Source organism: Xenopus laevis, chromosome 3L (assembly GCF_017654675.1).
Source record: "Xenopus laevis strain J_2021 chromosome 3L, Xenopus_laevis_v10.1, whole genome shotgun sequence".
Taxonomy (NCBI): Eukaryota; Metazoa; Chordata; class Amphibia; order Anura; family Pipidae; genus Xenopus; species Xenopus laevis.
Window position 1 is genome coordinate 87490036 of NC_054375.1, and position 18831 is coordinate 87508866.

Here is an 18831-nt window from a genome sequence, read left to right on the forward strand (position 1 = left end):
TGTAGGGCCCCCCCCAGTCCGACCCTGGGTAAGCAACCTTTAGATGTAAAAATAGCTGAGGGACAACGCAAGCATAAAAAATGTACCTGGGTGGTGCCAAATAAGTGCTGTTAGCCATTCGGTAGCCACTATGTGAACTGAAAGCCAACAGGAGGCAGTACAGTTTTTATGCAACCAAACCTTGCCTCCAAAACAGGAATTCAAAAATAAGCACTGGCTTTGAGGACACTGGGACCAACATCCAAGGGAAAGGTGTGCAACATGTTGCTCACAAGCCACTGGTTGGGAATCACTGAATGAGACCGTGAACAGGCTCACCTACCTGATGCGATCTTTCAAGCAGCTGCAAAATGATCACTCTAGTGCAGTGATCCCCAACCAGTAGCTCGTGAGCAACATGTTGCTCTCCAACCCCTTGGATGTTGCTCCCAGTGGCCTCAAAGCAGGAGCTTATTTTTGAATTCCAGACTTGGAGGCAAGATTTAGTTGCATAAACACCAGGTGCACTGCAAAACAGAGACTCAGTGTAGGTTGACAATCCACATAGGGGCTACCAAATGGCCACTCACAGCACTTATTTGGCACCCCAAGAACATTTTTCATGCTAGTGTTGCTGCCCAACTCCTTTTACTTCTGAATGTTGCTCATGGGTTCAAAAGGTTGGGGATCCCTGACTAGTGCATGGTGCTACACCTAACAACCATACGCATTATTTATATAGTGCCAATGTATAATGTAGTACTTTACAGATGTTGTTTATCATTCCCTAACCCTGCTAGTTACTTCAAGAGTCATGCCAACACAGGAGAACTTACAGACTCCATGCAGATAGAACACCCATGTGGAATGTCATTCACAGAATAGCTAATTCACTTTAACTAATAACAGAAAAACAAAACCCAGTCAGTAGACATTTGGATTTAGGTTTTTTTGTGGGTATCTCCCTATTATAGAATTTGTTAAAAAATGTGGAGGGCCATGTTCTGTACTTGCAGTGATGCCCATTACCTATAGTGAGTAGTGCTCCACTACAGTTTCATGTACATAATGGGGCAGATTCATTAAGGGTCAAATTTCGAAGTTAAAAATACTTCGAAATTCGACCCTCGAATTGAAATCCTTCGACTTCGAATATCGAAGTCGAAGGATTTAGCGCTAAACGTTCGTTCGATCGATCGAAGGATTTTTCGTTCGATCGAACGATTAAATCCTTCGAATCGAACGATTCGAAGGATTTTAATCCAACGATCGAAGGAAAATCCTTCGATCAAAAAAAGGTTAGCAAACCTATGGGGACCTTCCCCATAGGCTAACATTGACTTCGGTAGGTTTTATCTGCCGAAGTAGGGGGTCGAAGTTTTTTTAAAGGGAAAGTACTTCGACTATCGAATGGTCGAATAGTCGAACGATTTTTCGTTCGAAACGTTCGAATCGAAGTCGAAGGTCGTAGTCGAAGGTCGAAGTAGCCCATTCGATGGTCGAAGTACCCAAAAAATACTTCGAAATTCGAAGTATTTTTCATTCGAATCCTTCACTCGAGCTTAGTGAATGGGCCCCTTAAAGTGAGAGACAAAGCATGCCAACCTGCCTATTATAAGAAAGCAACAGCACAATGTGGGAGTGTGTAAGGTCAGCATTTTCTTTGACATTTCATATTGATCACACATATCTGCAGATTTTTGGGAGAAAGACTCAAGGGCCCATATATAAATGCAAAGCTATAATAGTGTAATAGTACATACAAACTTGTGCATGCTTGAATGCAATTCACAAAGGTATTTGCTCCCTGGCACAATCCTTAAAATGTGCACATAGCACTAACACTGAATGGTTATGTAGTACCCATTCAACCAGTGGTCTAACTAGATGTTACTGGGCCCCACAGGAAATGTAATTTAGGGGCCCAAAATATTAAAAAGTCGACCTATTTTGCTAAGGTGTATTGAAATTGATTGTTAATTAGGGCCTTACTAGGCCCCACTGCTAGGCCCCCCTGCAATTGGGGTCTGCTTCCTCTGTAGTTATGCCCATGCATTCAGCCTTCTCTAATAGATTTTGTGCAAGTGCAAAGCAATGGTCACAGAAAGAAAATTCAATTTAAAAACAACTCCTGCTTTTAGAAAGCACCTGCAGTGATGGTGGAATTTTGTAAAAAATACTCTACGTAAAAAAAATAGTGGTGGTTTATATTAATTGTTTTCCACTTTGCATGGAGTATTGTTTTGGCAGTAAGCCCTGTGGTTTTCACTGGATTTATATACACGTGTTTTGCTGCCACAACATTCTAGGAAAAGGTTAAATCTTTATACTATAAGAAAAGAACAGCAAATACTTAGTCCACGTTGATGTTCGATGGTTCTTCAAGGAATCTTAAGAACTGCGTAGACATAAGCAGAGAATTGGTGATTCCTAAATAGTCATCTCTCTCCAGGAGAGGAAGTCACAGGGACATTCCTTAACCAGGCGTGAAATGGGTGGACAGGAAGAGATTCCTTACTATAGGAAGACTGTGCTAAAAGATGAATGGAGACTTTTGTAAGATATTTGAATACCTGGAAATGTTTGCTAATAAGGTCTAAATATTTTGGTGTCAGTTTAAATACTGACATGTGAAAGCAATGCTATTTTTGATTTAGTGGTAGTGGCCAGGGATGGCAGTGTCAGCAGATTTTTGTGAATGTTTTCTGTTTAAAATAAAACTTAAAATGAATGAATTTGTAGTGCATACATTTCAGAGGGCCTTATTTATTAACTGCAGATTGGCTCCATAGCAGTACCTTTATAACAGCATAGCAAATAATAGACACTTAATTATCATAGTTATAAAGGCAAATGTATGGTTGCAGGAGTTTACTGTACTGGGGCAAAAAATAAATGTGTTTTTGCCAATAAAACTACTTGTCTAATGCACATGTTCATGATGTGTCTGGGCAGAATTTATAATCACACACTACTAAGGGTTCAACAGGTTTACCACAAATGTCCCAAACTAACTGAAGCAAATGTTTATTGCACAATTTGTTTATGGGGTTTGCTAATCAAAAGGGTGTAATATTAAACTGAATGCAACTACATGTTGCAATTGGTAGAGTGTTACAGCTCATTTAATCATTGTGATCAGTTGTGACAAGTTTCACAGTATGGTTTTTGACATTGTTCAAGAAAAGTTTTATAGGGAATTTAAACAATATGATGTATATTCTAATCCAGCCTAGGAGATTATGTGAAACTATTATTGTTTCTTTCTTTTATGTTATAAAATCCAATTAGGAAACTCTGAACCTAGTATTAAAGTTACTGCTCTGTGATGTAAACTAGTCCAAAACAGACAGCATAAGTACATGTCTATCTTTGGAAAGCATCTTTTAATTGAAATATTCACAACATGTATTTAGAAGTAGGCAGGTGTACACTTGACTAAATTAGGTTCCGAATCTGTACCCCCCACTTTTACAATTCATGTGTGGACCTCAGCATAAGAATCATATATGGTAAAATCTTGGATTTTTACTTTTTTTGTTGTTGTATAAATTCTTTGATTTCTTAGCACGTGGATTTTGATATAGTCCTGACACATGCAATAAAAATGCTGCCGCTCTTATTCTTTAATCTTACATTTCCTATAGTAAGCAGATGTCATTTTCCTTCTCTTGCAACTTAATAAGATAAAATCTTCCACTACTCCCTGTCCCTGCAGGAAGTGCATGGGAAGCAGCTGTTGTGGATGAGAAATGGGAAGAATAATTTAGTAAACACTTAGGGGCCGATTCATCAAGAGTCGAATATCGAGGGTTAATTAACCCTCGATATTCGACTAGGAACTAAAATCGTTCGACTTCGAATATCTAAGTCAAACGATTTAGCGCAAATCCTACGATCGGACGATCAAAGGATTATTCGTTCGATCGAATGATTAAATCCTTCGAATCGAACGATTCGAAGGATTTTAATCCAACGATCGAAGGAATATCCTTCGATCAAAAAAACTCAGGCAAGCCTATGGGGACCTTCCCCATAGGCTAACATTGAGTTCGGTAGCTTCTAGCTGCCGAACTAGGGGGTCGAAGTTTTTCTTAAAGAGACAGTACTTCGACTATCGAATGGTCGAATAGTCGAACGATTTTTAGTTCGAATCGTTCAATTCGTAGTCGAAGTCGTAGTCGAAGGTCGAAGTAGCCCATTCGATGGTCGAAGTAGCCCAAAAAACACTTCGAAATTCGAAGTTTTTTTAATTCGAATCCTTCACTCGAGCTTTGTAAATGTGCCCCTAAGTACAGACAGAAACCTCAAATCCAGTTTATTCTCATTTATATTTTTCATTTGCAAAGCAAGGCAGTCACTTTAGAACAGGCTCTTCATTCCAGGAGCACTAGAAGTAATATCAGGCATATAACTGAACGGTTACTGTTGTTTGTTGCCTTTGCTTCTTTCTAGTTGACCTGCCTGTTAGAAATAAGAAGTTTACAGGTTATGGGAAAAAAGTAAGTGACAAATGGGCAAATCGTAAGAAAATGGCAAAATGTGCAACAGTGTGCCTCCCCTAATAGAGTCTATCAAGTATACATGCAAAGCTTGCCCCTGATACAAGGCAATATGGAAAAAAATAATAGATTTTTTAAATATGATAATAATAATAATACCACTGGGTGATCTAATAAATTAACAACTCCTTTCTTAAAGGGATGACAAAACATATTTTGTAGCACTTAAGTAGGCCATAGGTGTCACGTGCTCCTTAAAGGTACTAACCACATGTTTTTATTTTGGATTAATATTTGAGCAGTACATTTACTAGACAGATGTTTGTTATACTACATACCGAGCTTCTGTCTTTATGTGTTGTTATGCTTCATAAGGACTTGTGTTGACATGCTTGCAAATGTAAAACAAATTTCCATCACGTGATGACTCCTGCTAACTCTCTATTATTCTTATATAAATAAGAACTCTACAAAAAAGAATCCAACAAACAATCAGGATACCACACCAAAACAATGCTAGATATAGGTTTATGGCTTTACTCTTTTACATAGTATATGATATACTGTGAGGAGTGCACAATAAAAAAGTTAGGTTTTACTAGGAGATCTCCTATACAGTAATATTGTTATAAAAGAAGAGGGAAGAGGGTTTCTTCAATTCACAGCTGTCAGTTTGGGTTTCATCATTGTGAGGTGGCCCATACCCACCTCCAAGTCACAGGCCTTCCCCCACATGGCACAAAAACGCCCCACTTGTCATGACCCAGCACTAATACATCACTGGTCCTCTCCTGTGTCCAGTTTTTACTGCTCTTCAAAATTGGCAGCAATCATCCTATAGCTATGAGTTGCCTTAGAGTGATTTATTGCAATAAAGATGAGCCTGAACTTGTGACTTTCCCCTTAATTGCCTGGCCACACCCATGAGCTGCCTTCAGCCTGGTTCCCTTTACATTACCACTGGAAAAGAGAGCAGAGAAAAGGAAGGGCAGATGTGTCAGGAAGAGAGAAAAGCCAATCAGAGATTGAAAGGGAAATGATGCAAGCACATGAGAAGGAAGCATGTTAGGTTGTCAGAGGGGAAAATTCAGATGAGGGAGTGGAAAAAGCAGGATAAAAGGCTATTTAAAAGTAAATGCTTAAATTTAGGAGAAAGACAAAAGAATAGTGTAAAAGAAAAATAAAGAGTTTGGAATAAGACAGTAAAGTAGGTGAGCTTGGACTTGAAGGTCCTATGATATTGATACTATATATGTTTGTAGGTCTGTATTCCAGCTGTCTTGACAACCAAGCAACAAAATCTATTGGAGATTTACTATAGCAATACAAGAAAGGCACAAAAACAAGTTTTAGGTTCATTTTTAAACACTGGACAAATTTGCAATTATTCACATTTTTTAACCAGCTGATAAAAGAATAAATACAAAAGTTTGGTTGGTTGTCAGTTTACTGCCAGGTGGGCATGGTATAAAATGTGTCTGTTTTGCAACTGGGAATGTTGGAAGCGCTGAATTTCCACCAATACTTAGTCTTAACATAATTAACACTTTCTTTCAGTTGTTGGATAATTATAAAGTGCAGAACTGGGTCATTATTACCCAATGACATTGGAATTAAATCAGTCCTTCCACTGTGTTATTATTGGAAAATGTTGCTATAAATTGTGATAAACACCGTGTATCTATGAGTGAGGCCCTCTGCTTAATCTCTAGGAAATCACTGGACCAGCAAACCCCTGCATCCAGAAATAATTACACTTTTGATATACTTTAAGTATTGCCAAAATGAACATTCCTCGCTCAGTCTCACATCTGAAAGCTGTTTTGGATCAGTAAAGTAATAGCTATAACCACTGTGCTTGAATGCATACTGCAGTCTGTGTATATTACCATGAATTGTGTCTGTATAAGGTAAATATAGTCTAAAAATAGCCTCTGTCAAGTTGTACACTTTGTGTATTATTTTGTACTTCTTATCAGACTCAGTAAATTGCATTTGCCCATGGGTCCGCTGTTCTTATCTTATTTTTAGGCAGTGTCCCAATTAAATAAATGTTTTTAAATTCAATAAAAACTGAGTTAGTAGATACTTAAAGCCCTGCACATTTGATCTGTGATCCATGCTAAAATAAAGCAATGATGGCTGATATGGTTAAATATTGTGCACTTGGGGCTCAACATGCATCCATGGTGAGCGCTGCACAGGCTTTAATTACTGCAGCCCAGGGAGGAAATTAATTAAGGTTATGAAACAGTAGAAGGGGTAGAAGGATCTGAGATGTTGTAATACTTCCCCTTAAACCAGTGTTTTTGCAGATGTTTTGAATTTGTGTCTCTATTTGTGGTCAATAATTTGACCAGGGTCCCTCTAAACTCACAAGGTTACATACAGTATATGTAAATGTTTTGTTAAACTGTTCATCCTACTATGGCTCCAGTAATACAGTATCTATGTGTTAGGCAAACTTTATAGGCGCTGTATTTCACTGAAATATTTTTGTATACTGGCTCTACTTATATGTCGCTGCTTTTCGTCATTACTTTGCTGGGCTGTCCTGGGGTGTGCAGATGTTTGCTGACTGAGGTATCAATATTATAGAGTGCCAATGCCAATTGAAGTCAAATAATTGCATACCTCCCAACTGTCCCTTTTTCGGAGGGACAGTCCCTCTTTTGACAGCTCAACCCGCAGTCCCTCATTTGTAGTCCTGCTTTTCTCTGCACTGAACAGCCAGAAAAAGAAACAAAGTTTCTCACTTAATTGGCTTTTAACAGAGAGCCCAGAACAGCTAACAGCAAATAAGATACTTTGTAACAATTTTGAGACCCAAAAACACAGTTTAGATAAGAAGAAATATTTTCAAACTTTCATAACCTGCCAAATTTTGTAAAACAAACATGGTAATTAGGGGGTGTGGCCACAGAAAGGGGTATGGTCAAAACTACGTGCAGAAAAAAAATTTTTGTCCCTCTTTTTACTTTCAAAATGTTGGGAGGTATGTAATTGTTTATTTACTTTGTACATAAGGAAAAAATACTTACAGTATGTTTTGTTTCCACACAATAAATATCACAGAACTATATAGCTTTTGAAGGGATTTGACATATGTCTACCAGAGCATGTATAGATCAGTTTACTAGTGATGGACTGCAGAGCATAAAGAAAACCCTCCTATCCCATATTTACTATGGTGCCAATCTATTAAAGTGTCACAAAACCATTTTACAAACACGGCAGTTTTAGAAGGCTCATTGTGCTCCATTGTTTGTATACAGCATCATTTTCTAGACCAGTCAAATGAATTTATGGGATGTTCTACTACACAATGATCATTTAGGTGCGATTACTCACAGTTTAAAGCTGCAATGGCATACCTCCTTGTTCAACAATATTTCACTATAGCAGACATTCCTCTTGGGCTCACCTAAAAGGTGACTCATTGAATTACTCATTACTGCCATCTAATTGTGGTTTAGACAACCTAAACACCTACAGTGTTGGAAAAGCTTGACTGATTTTGCCTAGAGCTAATAGGCATAATTTACAAGCAGGATGTAGGGTGCAAAAAACCCACATTCGCCATTACTTTTTGCACTATGCTGGCTGCATCCTACACTGTATAACTTGCCTCAGGCCTCTGCAGCTTGCCATGTAGTTTGAGCACTGTCTGAGCTATCACTCAATCCAAGAGGGCTTGGCTGGGGAGGTTTATGTGCCTTTTAGTGCTCTTGCATTTGCACCCCCCCCCCCCCCCGTGTCCAGTAAGTGAGCCTTAATAACTGTCACAAGTCATCTGAACAATAATAATTCTGCTCATTATATTACCAGGAACAATTTTCTATGTATGCAACTTTCTTCTTTTTTAAAGTTTTTTTCCAGAGAAAGAGTGCATACATAACCATTGTCAGGTAGGTATGCTTATCACTATATCTTCTTAGAGACAGGCCTACTTTAAACAATCTGCATTTTCGTACATATCTAAGTTTGAATGGATTTTGATTTGTCTTGGCATTCTGCATTTCAATAGTTTTTGAACTTTATTTTTTGCCTTCCACCCTCTACCAGTTCATTTAAATGAAATCTCATATCTCGCTGGTTATACTTCATATGCATGAAGGCAGCATCACAACATACTGTATACATTATATATAGGTGTATGTGTATATATATATATATATATATATATATATATATATATATATATATATATATATATATATATTATATATATCATATAATACCTGCACTCTGTTGGCGGGGTGCACGGTCAATATCAATTCATATAGTCTGTATTGGAAAGAAATCCAAGGACCAGCACTACCCTCTGTGTAATGTTATTATTTCACATACATCTCATGCAGTTCCAACGTTTTGGTCCTCTTTGGGACCTTTTTCAAGGATTCTGTGTTATGTGCAAAAAACATTTAAATACTAACAGTGCCAAAAGGCGCCAACATGATGCTGATAGGATTCAACCAATCAGAACACCTCTGATTTACATATCTTTCACTTAGATTAACAATGATAAAAAAAATGTAAAAAGTTAAGCATGCTGTATAAATAAGTGTTCACTTATAAAGTGAACACTTATGTACACTTGTAATGCTTTATAAGTGAACAGAGGGTAGTGCTGGTCCTTGGATTTCTTTCCAATACAGACTATATATATATATATATATATATATATATATATATATATATATATATATATATATATATATATATATATATATATATATATATACGTGTGTGTGTGTATATATATGTATATATATATATATATATATATATATATATATATATATGTGTATATATATATATATATATATATATATTATGCTGTAATATGCACTTTTAAATTGCCGTAGTTGGAATCCTTTATGGCTATATTGAAAGTTTTATGTTACTCTAATAAGAGTACACAAATTTAACCTTGAGTGATTGTGTTTCAAGGCCTGTATCATTTTCAGAAGTCTGCTACAGAGTTTCATATAGATGAAGGGGTTGGTTAAGGACATGGTTTAGGACAGTTTGTGTCAGATGAGGTTTAAGTCCTAATGCTGGCATAACCATTTGGTTTACTATGTAGCTGGTGGCTACTCTAAGGATTAAAAGGTTGGTTCACCTTTAAAGGAAAAGTAACACCAAAAAATGAAAGTTTTTTAAAGTAATAAAAATATCAAGTACTGTTGCCCTGCGCTGGTAAAACTGCTGTGTTTCATTCATAAACACTACTATAGCTCATATAAACAAGCTGCTGTGTAGCAACAGTGGAAATTGAAAAAAGGCTATATGGCACAGGTTAAATAGTGGATAACACAATTATGTATTTAGTATTTTTCACCAGTGGTAGACTTTTTGTGGCTAGGATATGCTATTCTTCCCACACTCCCAACAATAACATTGTTATATTTTTGTCCATGTCCACACTCCAGTACACTACAGTAATCCTTGCTTCTTTTGTTTTCTGTAATTTGGGTTTGTTCTGGGAAAAATGAGACACTTGCCAGATACCGTGATTATCGTGGAAAGCTTGCATGGTTTTACCATACTACAGTTTATTAATGAAGTATCTCCAATGCATTGGAGCATTATTGTTTTGCTCAGCAAGAATTTTCATAACTGGATAGTAAGATGCTCTTTAAATAATTGTTTTCATACAAATGTTTATCTCATTATTTTCATATATTTTGAAATGTTTCAGCCTAGGTCTGATATGGAGCAGGTGGACTTTTTGGACCTGGAACATATGAACAATTGAGTATGAAGTAATTTTGTATATACTGGTAGCCCAACAGCCCAGAGAAGTTGCACATCAACAACAGCTGTGGGGCCAAACACAGGGCAGATTTGACATTTTCTGGAATTTCATTATATACAGTTGAAAGCACAATTTTGGGCACCCCTTCCATAGGTTGCATAGGGTGCCAGTGGAAGGGCCACACACAGTGCACTGTGGCAAAAACACATCCCATTTTAACTACAAACCTGTTAAAAAAAATCTGCCAATTTGAAAGTGTGTCCTTACCAAGTTTTAAAAGAAATATTGCAGTAGTAACAATTGTGTTACAAGTTTAATAACAAACAAAAAGACATGTTAACAGACCAATAGATGGCTGGTATAGGTTATTAGACAAGAAGAAAACTCTGCACCATCTACAAATTAGAAGATTTCTGACAATAAGTACTTTGAAGTATAAACTGTCAATCATTTAAGCTGTAGCTCAACCACCATAAAGTCATTGGTAAAATAGCCTTAAGGAGTTTTAGTTAATTTCTTTTTTACCGCAAATCTAAAAAGATCTTTAATTAGATTTAATTGGAATTAGAAGTGAACTGCAAGTAAGAGTGGGTCAAAAATCTACAAACACTTAGCTGGATACAAAAGGCTTGCAAATGCCACGATTACTATTTGCTTCGTTGTTATGTTTTCAAGTATGTGAAATAAAATGTAACTGTGAATTAACATTAGTAAACAATTTTAAACACTTGATTCCTGCAGTAGTTGTGTACTTACTTTTCACTTACAAAATTAACAACATATGTAGTTTGACCAGGGGTACCCACACTTTTTGTATTTAGCTGTATCTATAAGCCACATGGATTTGGAAGAACAAAGGCACCGAACTGCAAATCTGAAGTTGCTTTTGCTTAAAATTCCAATGGAAAGCTGCCATGTGTTTTCACTCTTCAGTGTAATTGCATAGAGTGAAGAGCGGGATTCTTTATCGCCATTTATGAGCTTAATGAAAAACTGCTGTTAAGAAATTATTGTGTTTACAATACTAAACGCCTTTCCCTCCCTAGATCATGAATATGCAAGAACCCAGAACAAAAAGACCAGGGAAATCAGTAGAATGTTTGATCTGGTTGAGCTGGCTGTATGAATTAAATAAGTATGTGCATATTACAGCAAAATTAAGTTACACTCAATAATGTGGTAACTGCATATTGGCATACAAACTGCATGTGTTGGTTTATTTTACATTTAGGATCAGGAAGCCACATTTCAATAAATTAAAATTTCAGGTAGCTGAAGGGGGAGCAGAGTACAGTAACCTTGCAGATGCAAAAGGGTTCAACACAGCACTAGGCAACATATGAGTACTGCGTGTGAAGGTAGAGAGCTCAAAGCAAAGTCTGTGCTGGAGATGAGGACTATGCAGTCTTCTGCATACCTTTCAACATTTAAATGCTCGTATGAGGGACAGTTTAGGCCATGCCCCTCTTTTACCCTAACCATGTCCAGCTATATATACTATAGATACCCCCCAGTCACCCAGTTTTTAGCAAAACCCTACCTATAGCCAGCTATATATACTTTAGATACCCCCCAGTCACCCAGTTTTTAGCGAAGCCCTACCCATATTTGGCCCAACACTGTGCAACTGTTCCATGAAATTCAGGAGCCTTGTAGCTCTACAGAGAAATATTTTATGAAGTTGCAGAGATTTGTACAAATAGCAGGAATATGTAATGAAGCTGCACTGTACATTTCAGTTTGCAGTTAGGATCATAGGAGATATATTGTGGGTCTTTTGTAGTTATAATTGCAAATGTCCACTTGAAGATGAAAAGTAGGTGCACCAAAACATACCCCTGGTAAGTACCCCATCTGAAGCCAAGCCAGTCAGAAACGTTCAAGTGCCCATAATAAACTAATGCTCACTGTTCCTGCTCTGGAAAAAAATGTAAATGCCTTTCTCACAGCTTATTGATTAAATAATGAATTGTATGATTTGTGTCTGGTTTGCTGTATTGTAAGAAGAATGCTTTGTGTGTTAATGCTGCTAATTAACCTAGGTCCTAGGCAGATACCATTCCTGTCACTGAATACGTAGTTATACACAGGACAGTACTGGGCCAAGCCATTGTTTTTTTCAGTCCTCGGTGTAAAACTAGCAGAAAAAGATGGAGTGTGTGACATTAGGGGGCCCGTTTACTAAGCTCGAGTGAAGGATTCGAAGTAAAAAAACTTTGAATTTCAAAGTTTTTTTTGGGTACTTCAACCATCGAATAGGCTACTACGACCTTCGACTATGACTTTGATTCAAACTAAAAATCGTTCGACTATTCAACCTAAAAATCGTTCAACTATTCGACCATTCGATAGTCAAAGTACTGTCTCTTTAAAAAACATTTCGACTACATACTTTGGTAGTTTAAATCTACCGAGGTACAATGTTAGCCTATGGGGACCTTCCCCATTACTTTGCTAAGGTTTTTTTTGATCGAAGGAAAAAAGGATTTCATCGTTCGGTCGAACGATTTTTCCTTCTATCGTTCGATATTCGAAGTCGAAGGATTTTACCTTGGGGGTCGAATTCGAGGGTTAATTAACCCTCGATATTCGACCCTTCGTAAATGTGCCCCTAGGTAAATTAGCACCTAGGAAGTATGACATGGCTACCAATTACATTTTCCTGCTGTTCATTTAACAAAAGCTAATTACTGGTTGGTTGCTATGGGTTATTTTGCCAGATGCAAATTCATGTCAGTAAATGGGCCTGATTGTATTAAGTTTGCAGGGTTTTGAGTTCAGTGGGATGGCAACATAATATAGGTTGCAAGTGCATTTATATCACAGGATTTAGCACATGTTTTGGCATTGAAATCTCACATATGTAGTTTCCTGGTTTGTTGTTTTGCAAATCCTCTTATGTACTCTTCTGGGTTTCCTTATGGTTTGAATTATTTATTATAAAAAGGTTTACAATGCTATAAACACTATGCGACAGATTTATCAAGGGTCGAATAGTAAATAAGAATTTTTGAGTGTCAAAATTCACATATTCGAATTTTAATCCCCCTATTCGAATGTAAATGAGAATGTGAGATTTATCACACCTCGACCATGGAAACAGTCCTAATTTGAATATGGCCTCCTAAAACCTGCTGAGTTCATGTACAAATCAGAGGTTCATTGAGCCATTTGGAGATGTGTATAACCTGTCTGACATTCGAGTTGTTTTTACGAATTTTTTATACATTTTGAATACGAATCAAATTTTTGGGTCGGAAACATTCGATCGAATATTAGCCATTCAAATTTTTTCTTAAATAGCCTTTGAATTTAAAAAAATCACATGAATTCGAAATTCTACCTTTGATAAATGTAGTGTCTCAAACTAGGGCTTTTTTAACCCACCAAGGCTGCCACCTCGGGGTCCCCCATCACCCCTTAATGTCCCCCCATCCCAGTAGCAAGCTCCAGCAGAAGTCAATTCCAACAACAATTCGCTGCAGTCCTCCCCCTCCCGCAGGCACCTTTTACCTTCTCCTTGCGTCCACTATTAAAGGTGGGCGGAGATCCCAGTACCCAGTGGGTAACGGGCCTGAGTCAGCAGAGCCCACAAAAATATAAATGAAGCCTTTAAAGTTGCAGAACAGAGCTGTATTTATGCTTATGTAATAAATTATATGGTCTTAAAAATAGAAATGTATTCATGCTACTAATATCCCAGGAATATTGAACAGAACCTTATGCTACCATTCTATGGAAACTTTGGCATACATTTCTGGGATATATATATATATATATATATACATAATCCAGAGATTATCAACACTCGCAATTAAATGCTCTACGTTGCCTGGGTACATGCCATAAATCTTTCACTTCTATTGCAATGGAGAAGCCGCACTCTCAGGTCTTACGGAAATACAAATTTTTTATTGTAGAATCACAAACGTTCCGGCTGTGTCTCAGCCTTTGTCAAAGTTACAAAACACCATACAATCCACCCTTAAATACAAACAAGTTGGGGCGAACGGGATGGATTTTTGAAGTTCGTGCCAACTTGTTTGTATTTAAGGGTGGATTGTATGGTGTAACTTTGACAAAGGCTGAGACACAGCCGAAGCGTTAGTGATTCTACAATAAAAAATTTGTATTTTCGTAAGACCTGAGAGTGCGGCTTCTCCATTGGAATATATATATATATATATATATATATATATATATATATATATATATATATATACATAGACATATATACATGAAATATATTTTATATATAAACAACTTGTATTTAGTCAACTGAACTGATCCTAGTATAATTTAATGCTGTTGGAATATGTGTTATGTTCTTCACAGACAGTTCTATGATCAAGTTAAAGCCAAGTAATATGTGTGTCCTTTGTTTTTCAGACAGAATAAGCTTTTATTAGGTAAGAGGTCCTTGGCCATGCAGTAGGTCAGAGACAGGGCCTATTGTTCTGAAACAATACATGAGTCACACAAGTGTAGTGTCACAAGTCAGTACCAGCTGCAGAGCAAAACACTTCATAGATCTTATTTACAGGCTCCACTAAGTGCACATGGAGTTTAGGCAGCTGTGTGTGTGTGCACTTTCTTGTATAGCCAATGGCTGATGGATAGATAAATAAACAGCAGTTATCTGTATCAGAAAATGAAATATATAGTCTGGAACTGAACAGGTATTTCTCATGCATTGGGATGGAATGGCACACTCAGGCTCCTGGAAGTTACTATTTCTTGCACTAAGCAAAAGTGTTGGACAAACAGCAAGATTGCATAATGTAACAGGAAAAGGCACAATATATTGTTGTTCAATTCCAAGAGACATTTTAGAGGGAACTATATCAATATGCTTAATTATATACAAAGCAAACAAAAAATGTTATTTTTCCTAGGACAGTGAAGGTGACATGAGGACATTTATTCAAAATGAGGGAAATGGTTTTACCATGATCATACAAAGGCCAGGCAGGTTACTGAATTCTCTTCTAAAAAATCTTTCATAGAATATCTTTTTCCAGTGAAGGGGGGTTCCAGATTAGTATTTACTGGTCATTTTATCAGGCCTCAATACTCATTAAACACTGGTAGAAGATAGGGCATCATATTGTTAATCTGTTGCCCTAAAAATACCTACTGTTCTGTTTTATGGGGAAAAAAGAATTAAGCAAATAATTAGAACAGAAGGAATTAAATGTTTACAAATAAATGCTAATTCTTGTGCTGCAACAAACACATTTTGAGATCTGGGTCCCTTTGCTATTGATTTCTAATGAAAATAAATACCTTTCATATGGCTTAGTTGTCAATCTCTATGCACAATATTTTTGGATACTGTAGCTCTTGCTTTCATTCAAGATACATTACAAGTGGTGATGAGACTATGAAGGCTAGAATCTACTGGTGATAAGCAGTACTTCAGTGATCTGGAAACTGGGGCCATCAAAATTCCATTATTTGCCTGTTATATCTCCCCACAGATAATATTTCCCTTAGAAATAATTGGCTTATAGCAAACGTAAGCCTGGGGCCACTCAGAAATTTCTGGTTCTGTGTTTCTGAACAGTACCTCACCAGCCATCATTATCATATGCCTAAGCAGATTTTCCCATGCTTTTTTGCTAATTACATGTATTGGTCTTTTTACAGCCAAAGCTATTGGCCAAGGAGTTGCTTGATCTCGTTGCATCCCACTTTAATCTGAAAGAAAAGGAATATTTTGGGATAGCCTTTACAGATGAAACGTAAGTGCATTATGATACAATTACAAACTGGTGTTAAACTAGGCAACAGGACATCTATGTCATTGATGTGAGCTCATACTGCATTACAATGTTTTTTTTTACTATAGAGCATCTATGTACATTCAAAGCTGCACTCCCAGAACTGATGGGCAAAATTTTGTGGTTAATGTCCAGCAACATCTGTATAATGGAATAAGTACAAATAAAATATAGAGACACACACAGCAACATGATTTAAAGCCTGATGCAAAATAATTTGTTATGTTTTTTCCATCAGGGGAGTTACATAGTTAAATCGGGTTGAAAAAAGACAAAGTCCATCAAGTTCAACCCCTCCAAATGAAACCCCAGCATCCATACATACACCCCTCTCTACTTTCACTTAAATTATATATACCCATATCTATACTAACTATAGAGATTAGTATCACAATAGCCTTTGATGTAATGTGGGTCCAAAAAATCATCCAAGCCATTCTTAAAGGCATTAACTGAATCAGCCATCACAACATCACCCGGCAGTGCATTCCACAACCTCACTGTCCTGACTGTGAAGAACCCCCTACATTGCTTCAAATGAAAGTTCTTTTCTTCTAGTCTAAAGGGGTGGCCTCTGGTACGGTAATCCACTTTATGGGTAAAAAGGTCCCCTGCTATTTGTCTATAATGTCCGCTAATGTACTTGCAAAGTGTAATCATGTCCCCTCACAAGATAATGTACATAATATATATTAATATGTATATATGTTTCATATTGTATCCTTTCACAGGGGCCATTTGAATTGGTTGCAGTTGGACCGCAGAGTACTAGAACATGACTTTCCCAAGAAGTCTGGTCCAATTGTGCTGTACTTTTGTGTCAGGTATGTTGTATATTCATGTTTTTCAGCATGAGGAGTGATTTCTTTTTGATGTGACTGCTTTTTAAAAAATATATAGACTTTTAAATAGTGCAGACATCCATCTTTATATGTTTCATTTATTGGTGTTTTTAGCCCACTGTTGAATTTCTCTCTCGTTTTTATACCATAAGGGATGTATAGTTTAGTGTTGGCATTCTGCCCTTCATACAAGTGCTTTTGCTCTTGTTTTTCAGAGCAATGTGCATTTAGATGGGAGGCAAGTATTCACAACTGACATAGGTTCATTTTGGTTAGTTGCTTGCATAAATAGATAAGAAATGAATTGCATTAAGCATAATGTGATCTGTGGCACCTTAACCTGTAGTTACATAACTTAGGAGTGCTGCTGACAAAAGATAATCAGAGTTGTTGTTATATTTGTACCTCTATGACCTCGTACGTAAAGCAAAACCACGAAATAGTGCAAGTTCAAATACAATGAGGTAGTTTATTGTGTCCAAAATACAAGACAATAGGTTTTGCCTGGGGAAGCAGTCGTGTGTCACCTGGGTGGTACCTGAATGCTTTCCAAGGATACTCCCATATAACATAAGTTTATATACCCATTTTGATGTCATAGATGGGGGTGATAACAAATGGGAGTATGCCAATACCATACATAGTCTGATTCCTCATTGTACAATTAATGTCTAAATGATTTACTTAGTCTTACATGTTATCAAAGGAATGTTGTAACATACTGTGCCTAGCTCCAACGGTCCACAACCTCGCAATCAGCTATTGGCTAACCAAGGCCATTATGGTATTTCCAGTAATTTGAGCAGCACTTCAGCAAGAAGGGGCCCCACCAGACAGGCTGGCGTTATGCTGACACTCTGGAATTTAAGTAACAGAGTGATGATCTTTTGTTTGTATGGCCTAGTATAAGCTATATGAGTGACCATTGTCCACAGTAGACCATTAGCCCTTATAGTCCATCCTGCCTTGGGCCCTATAGCGTTATGGCATCATAGAGGGCGGGGGTGACAAATATCAACCCTCTGACACTAGCCATTCGTCCGTCATAGGAATTGGACCGTTCCAGATATATTTTTTTAATTACAGAGTCAGGGTGGTATTTACATTCCTTGCACTCCAAACCCGGAAATTAGAGAATTCTAAATAAAAGTCACCACAAATATTTTAAGGTGGGGTCCTCAAACTTTTGTTTACCTCTGAGCTGCAGTCAATTATAAAAAGGATCAACACAAGCATTAATAAAAGTTCCTGGGGGTCGTCAAATATGATCTTTTTGTTAGCCGCTATATGAGCTAGCAGGAAACAGAAATCTCGGTTGGCTCTACACCTGTCTTTTATTTAACCAAAAGTTGCTTTTAAGTCGGGAATTAAAAAAGAAGCACCTGCTTTGAGGCCACTGGGCACAACATCCAAGGGGTTGGTGAGCAACGTGTTACTCATGAGCCACTAGTTGGGGATCACTTCTATAAGGAATAGCCAATGAGCTCCAGGGACTTTATAATTGTAGGTAATTTGAACTGTATTCTATAATATTGTTCACACTTTTACATGGCATGATTTAATATCTTTACTGAATGCAATAGGGGTAAATTATGTTGTATGTAACTAACTAGCTGTGACATCACACATATTTTATTATAACATTTCTTTTACCAAAGGTATGCTGTAGTATTGAATATATCCTTACATTTATATCTAAGGTCCCCAGGACTTTTAACAAATTTTAATATTAAAAATGGTGCATTCTGTTTTTATTCTAATAAAGCTTCCTTTATCCTAAGGCAATGGTTGTTGACAGTGGCTAAACTAAATATTACTGGGCCCCACAGCAAATTATTTTTCAGGCCCCAAAAATGTCTAGAGGTTTACCTATTTTGCCAATATTTATTCAAATTGTATATGAATTAGGGCCTCATGAGACCCCTATAATTCCTGGGGCCCCCTGCAGCCGCAGGGTCTGCTTC

General features: G+C 37.1%; 1 protein-coding gene across 5 annotated transcripts in view; it reads left to right on the forward strand.

Moving 5' to 3' along the window:
• frmd4a.L (FERM domain containing 4A L homeolog) overlaps positions 1–18831 on the forward strand; it is a 233586-nt gene that overhangs the window by 124759 nt on the left and 89996 nt on the right. For all 5 annotated transcript variants that reach the window (XM_018252720.2, XM_018252719.2, XM_018252718.2 and 2 more), the window contains exons 3-4: positions 15892–15986; positions 16757–16849. In XM_018252720.2, coding sequence (XP_018108209.1) covers positions 15892–15986; positions 16757–16849 — 188 coding nt within the window. The remainder of the gene's footprint in view (positions 1–15891; positions 15987–16756; positions 16850–18831) is intronic.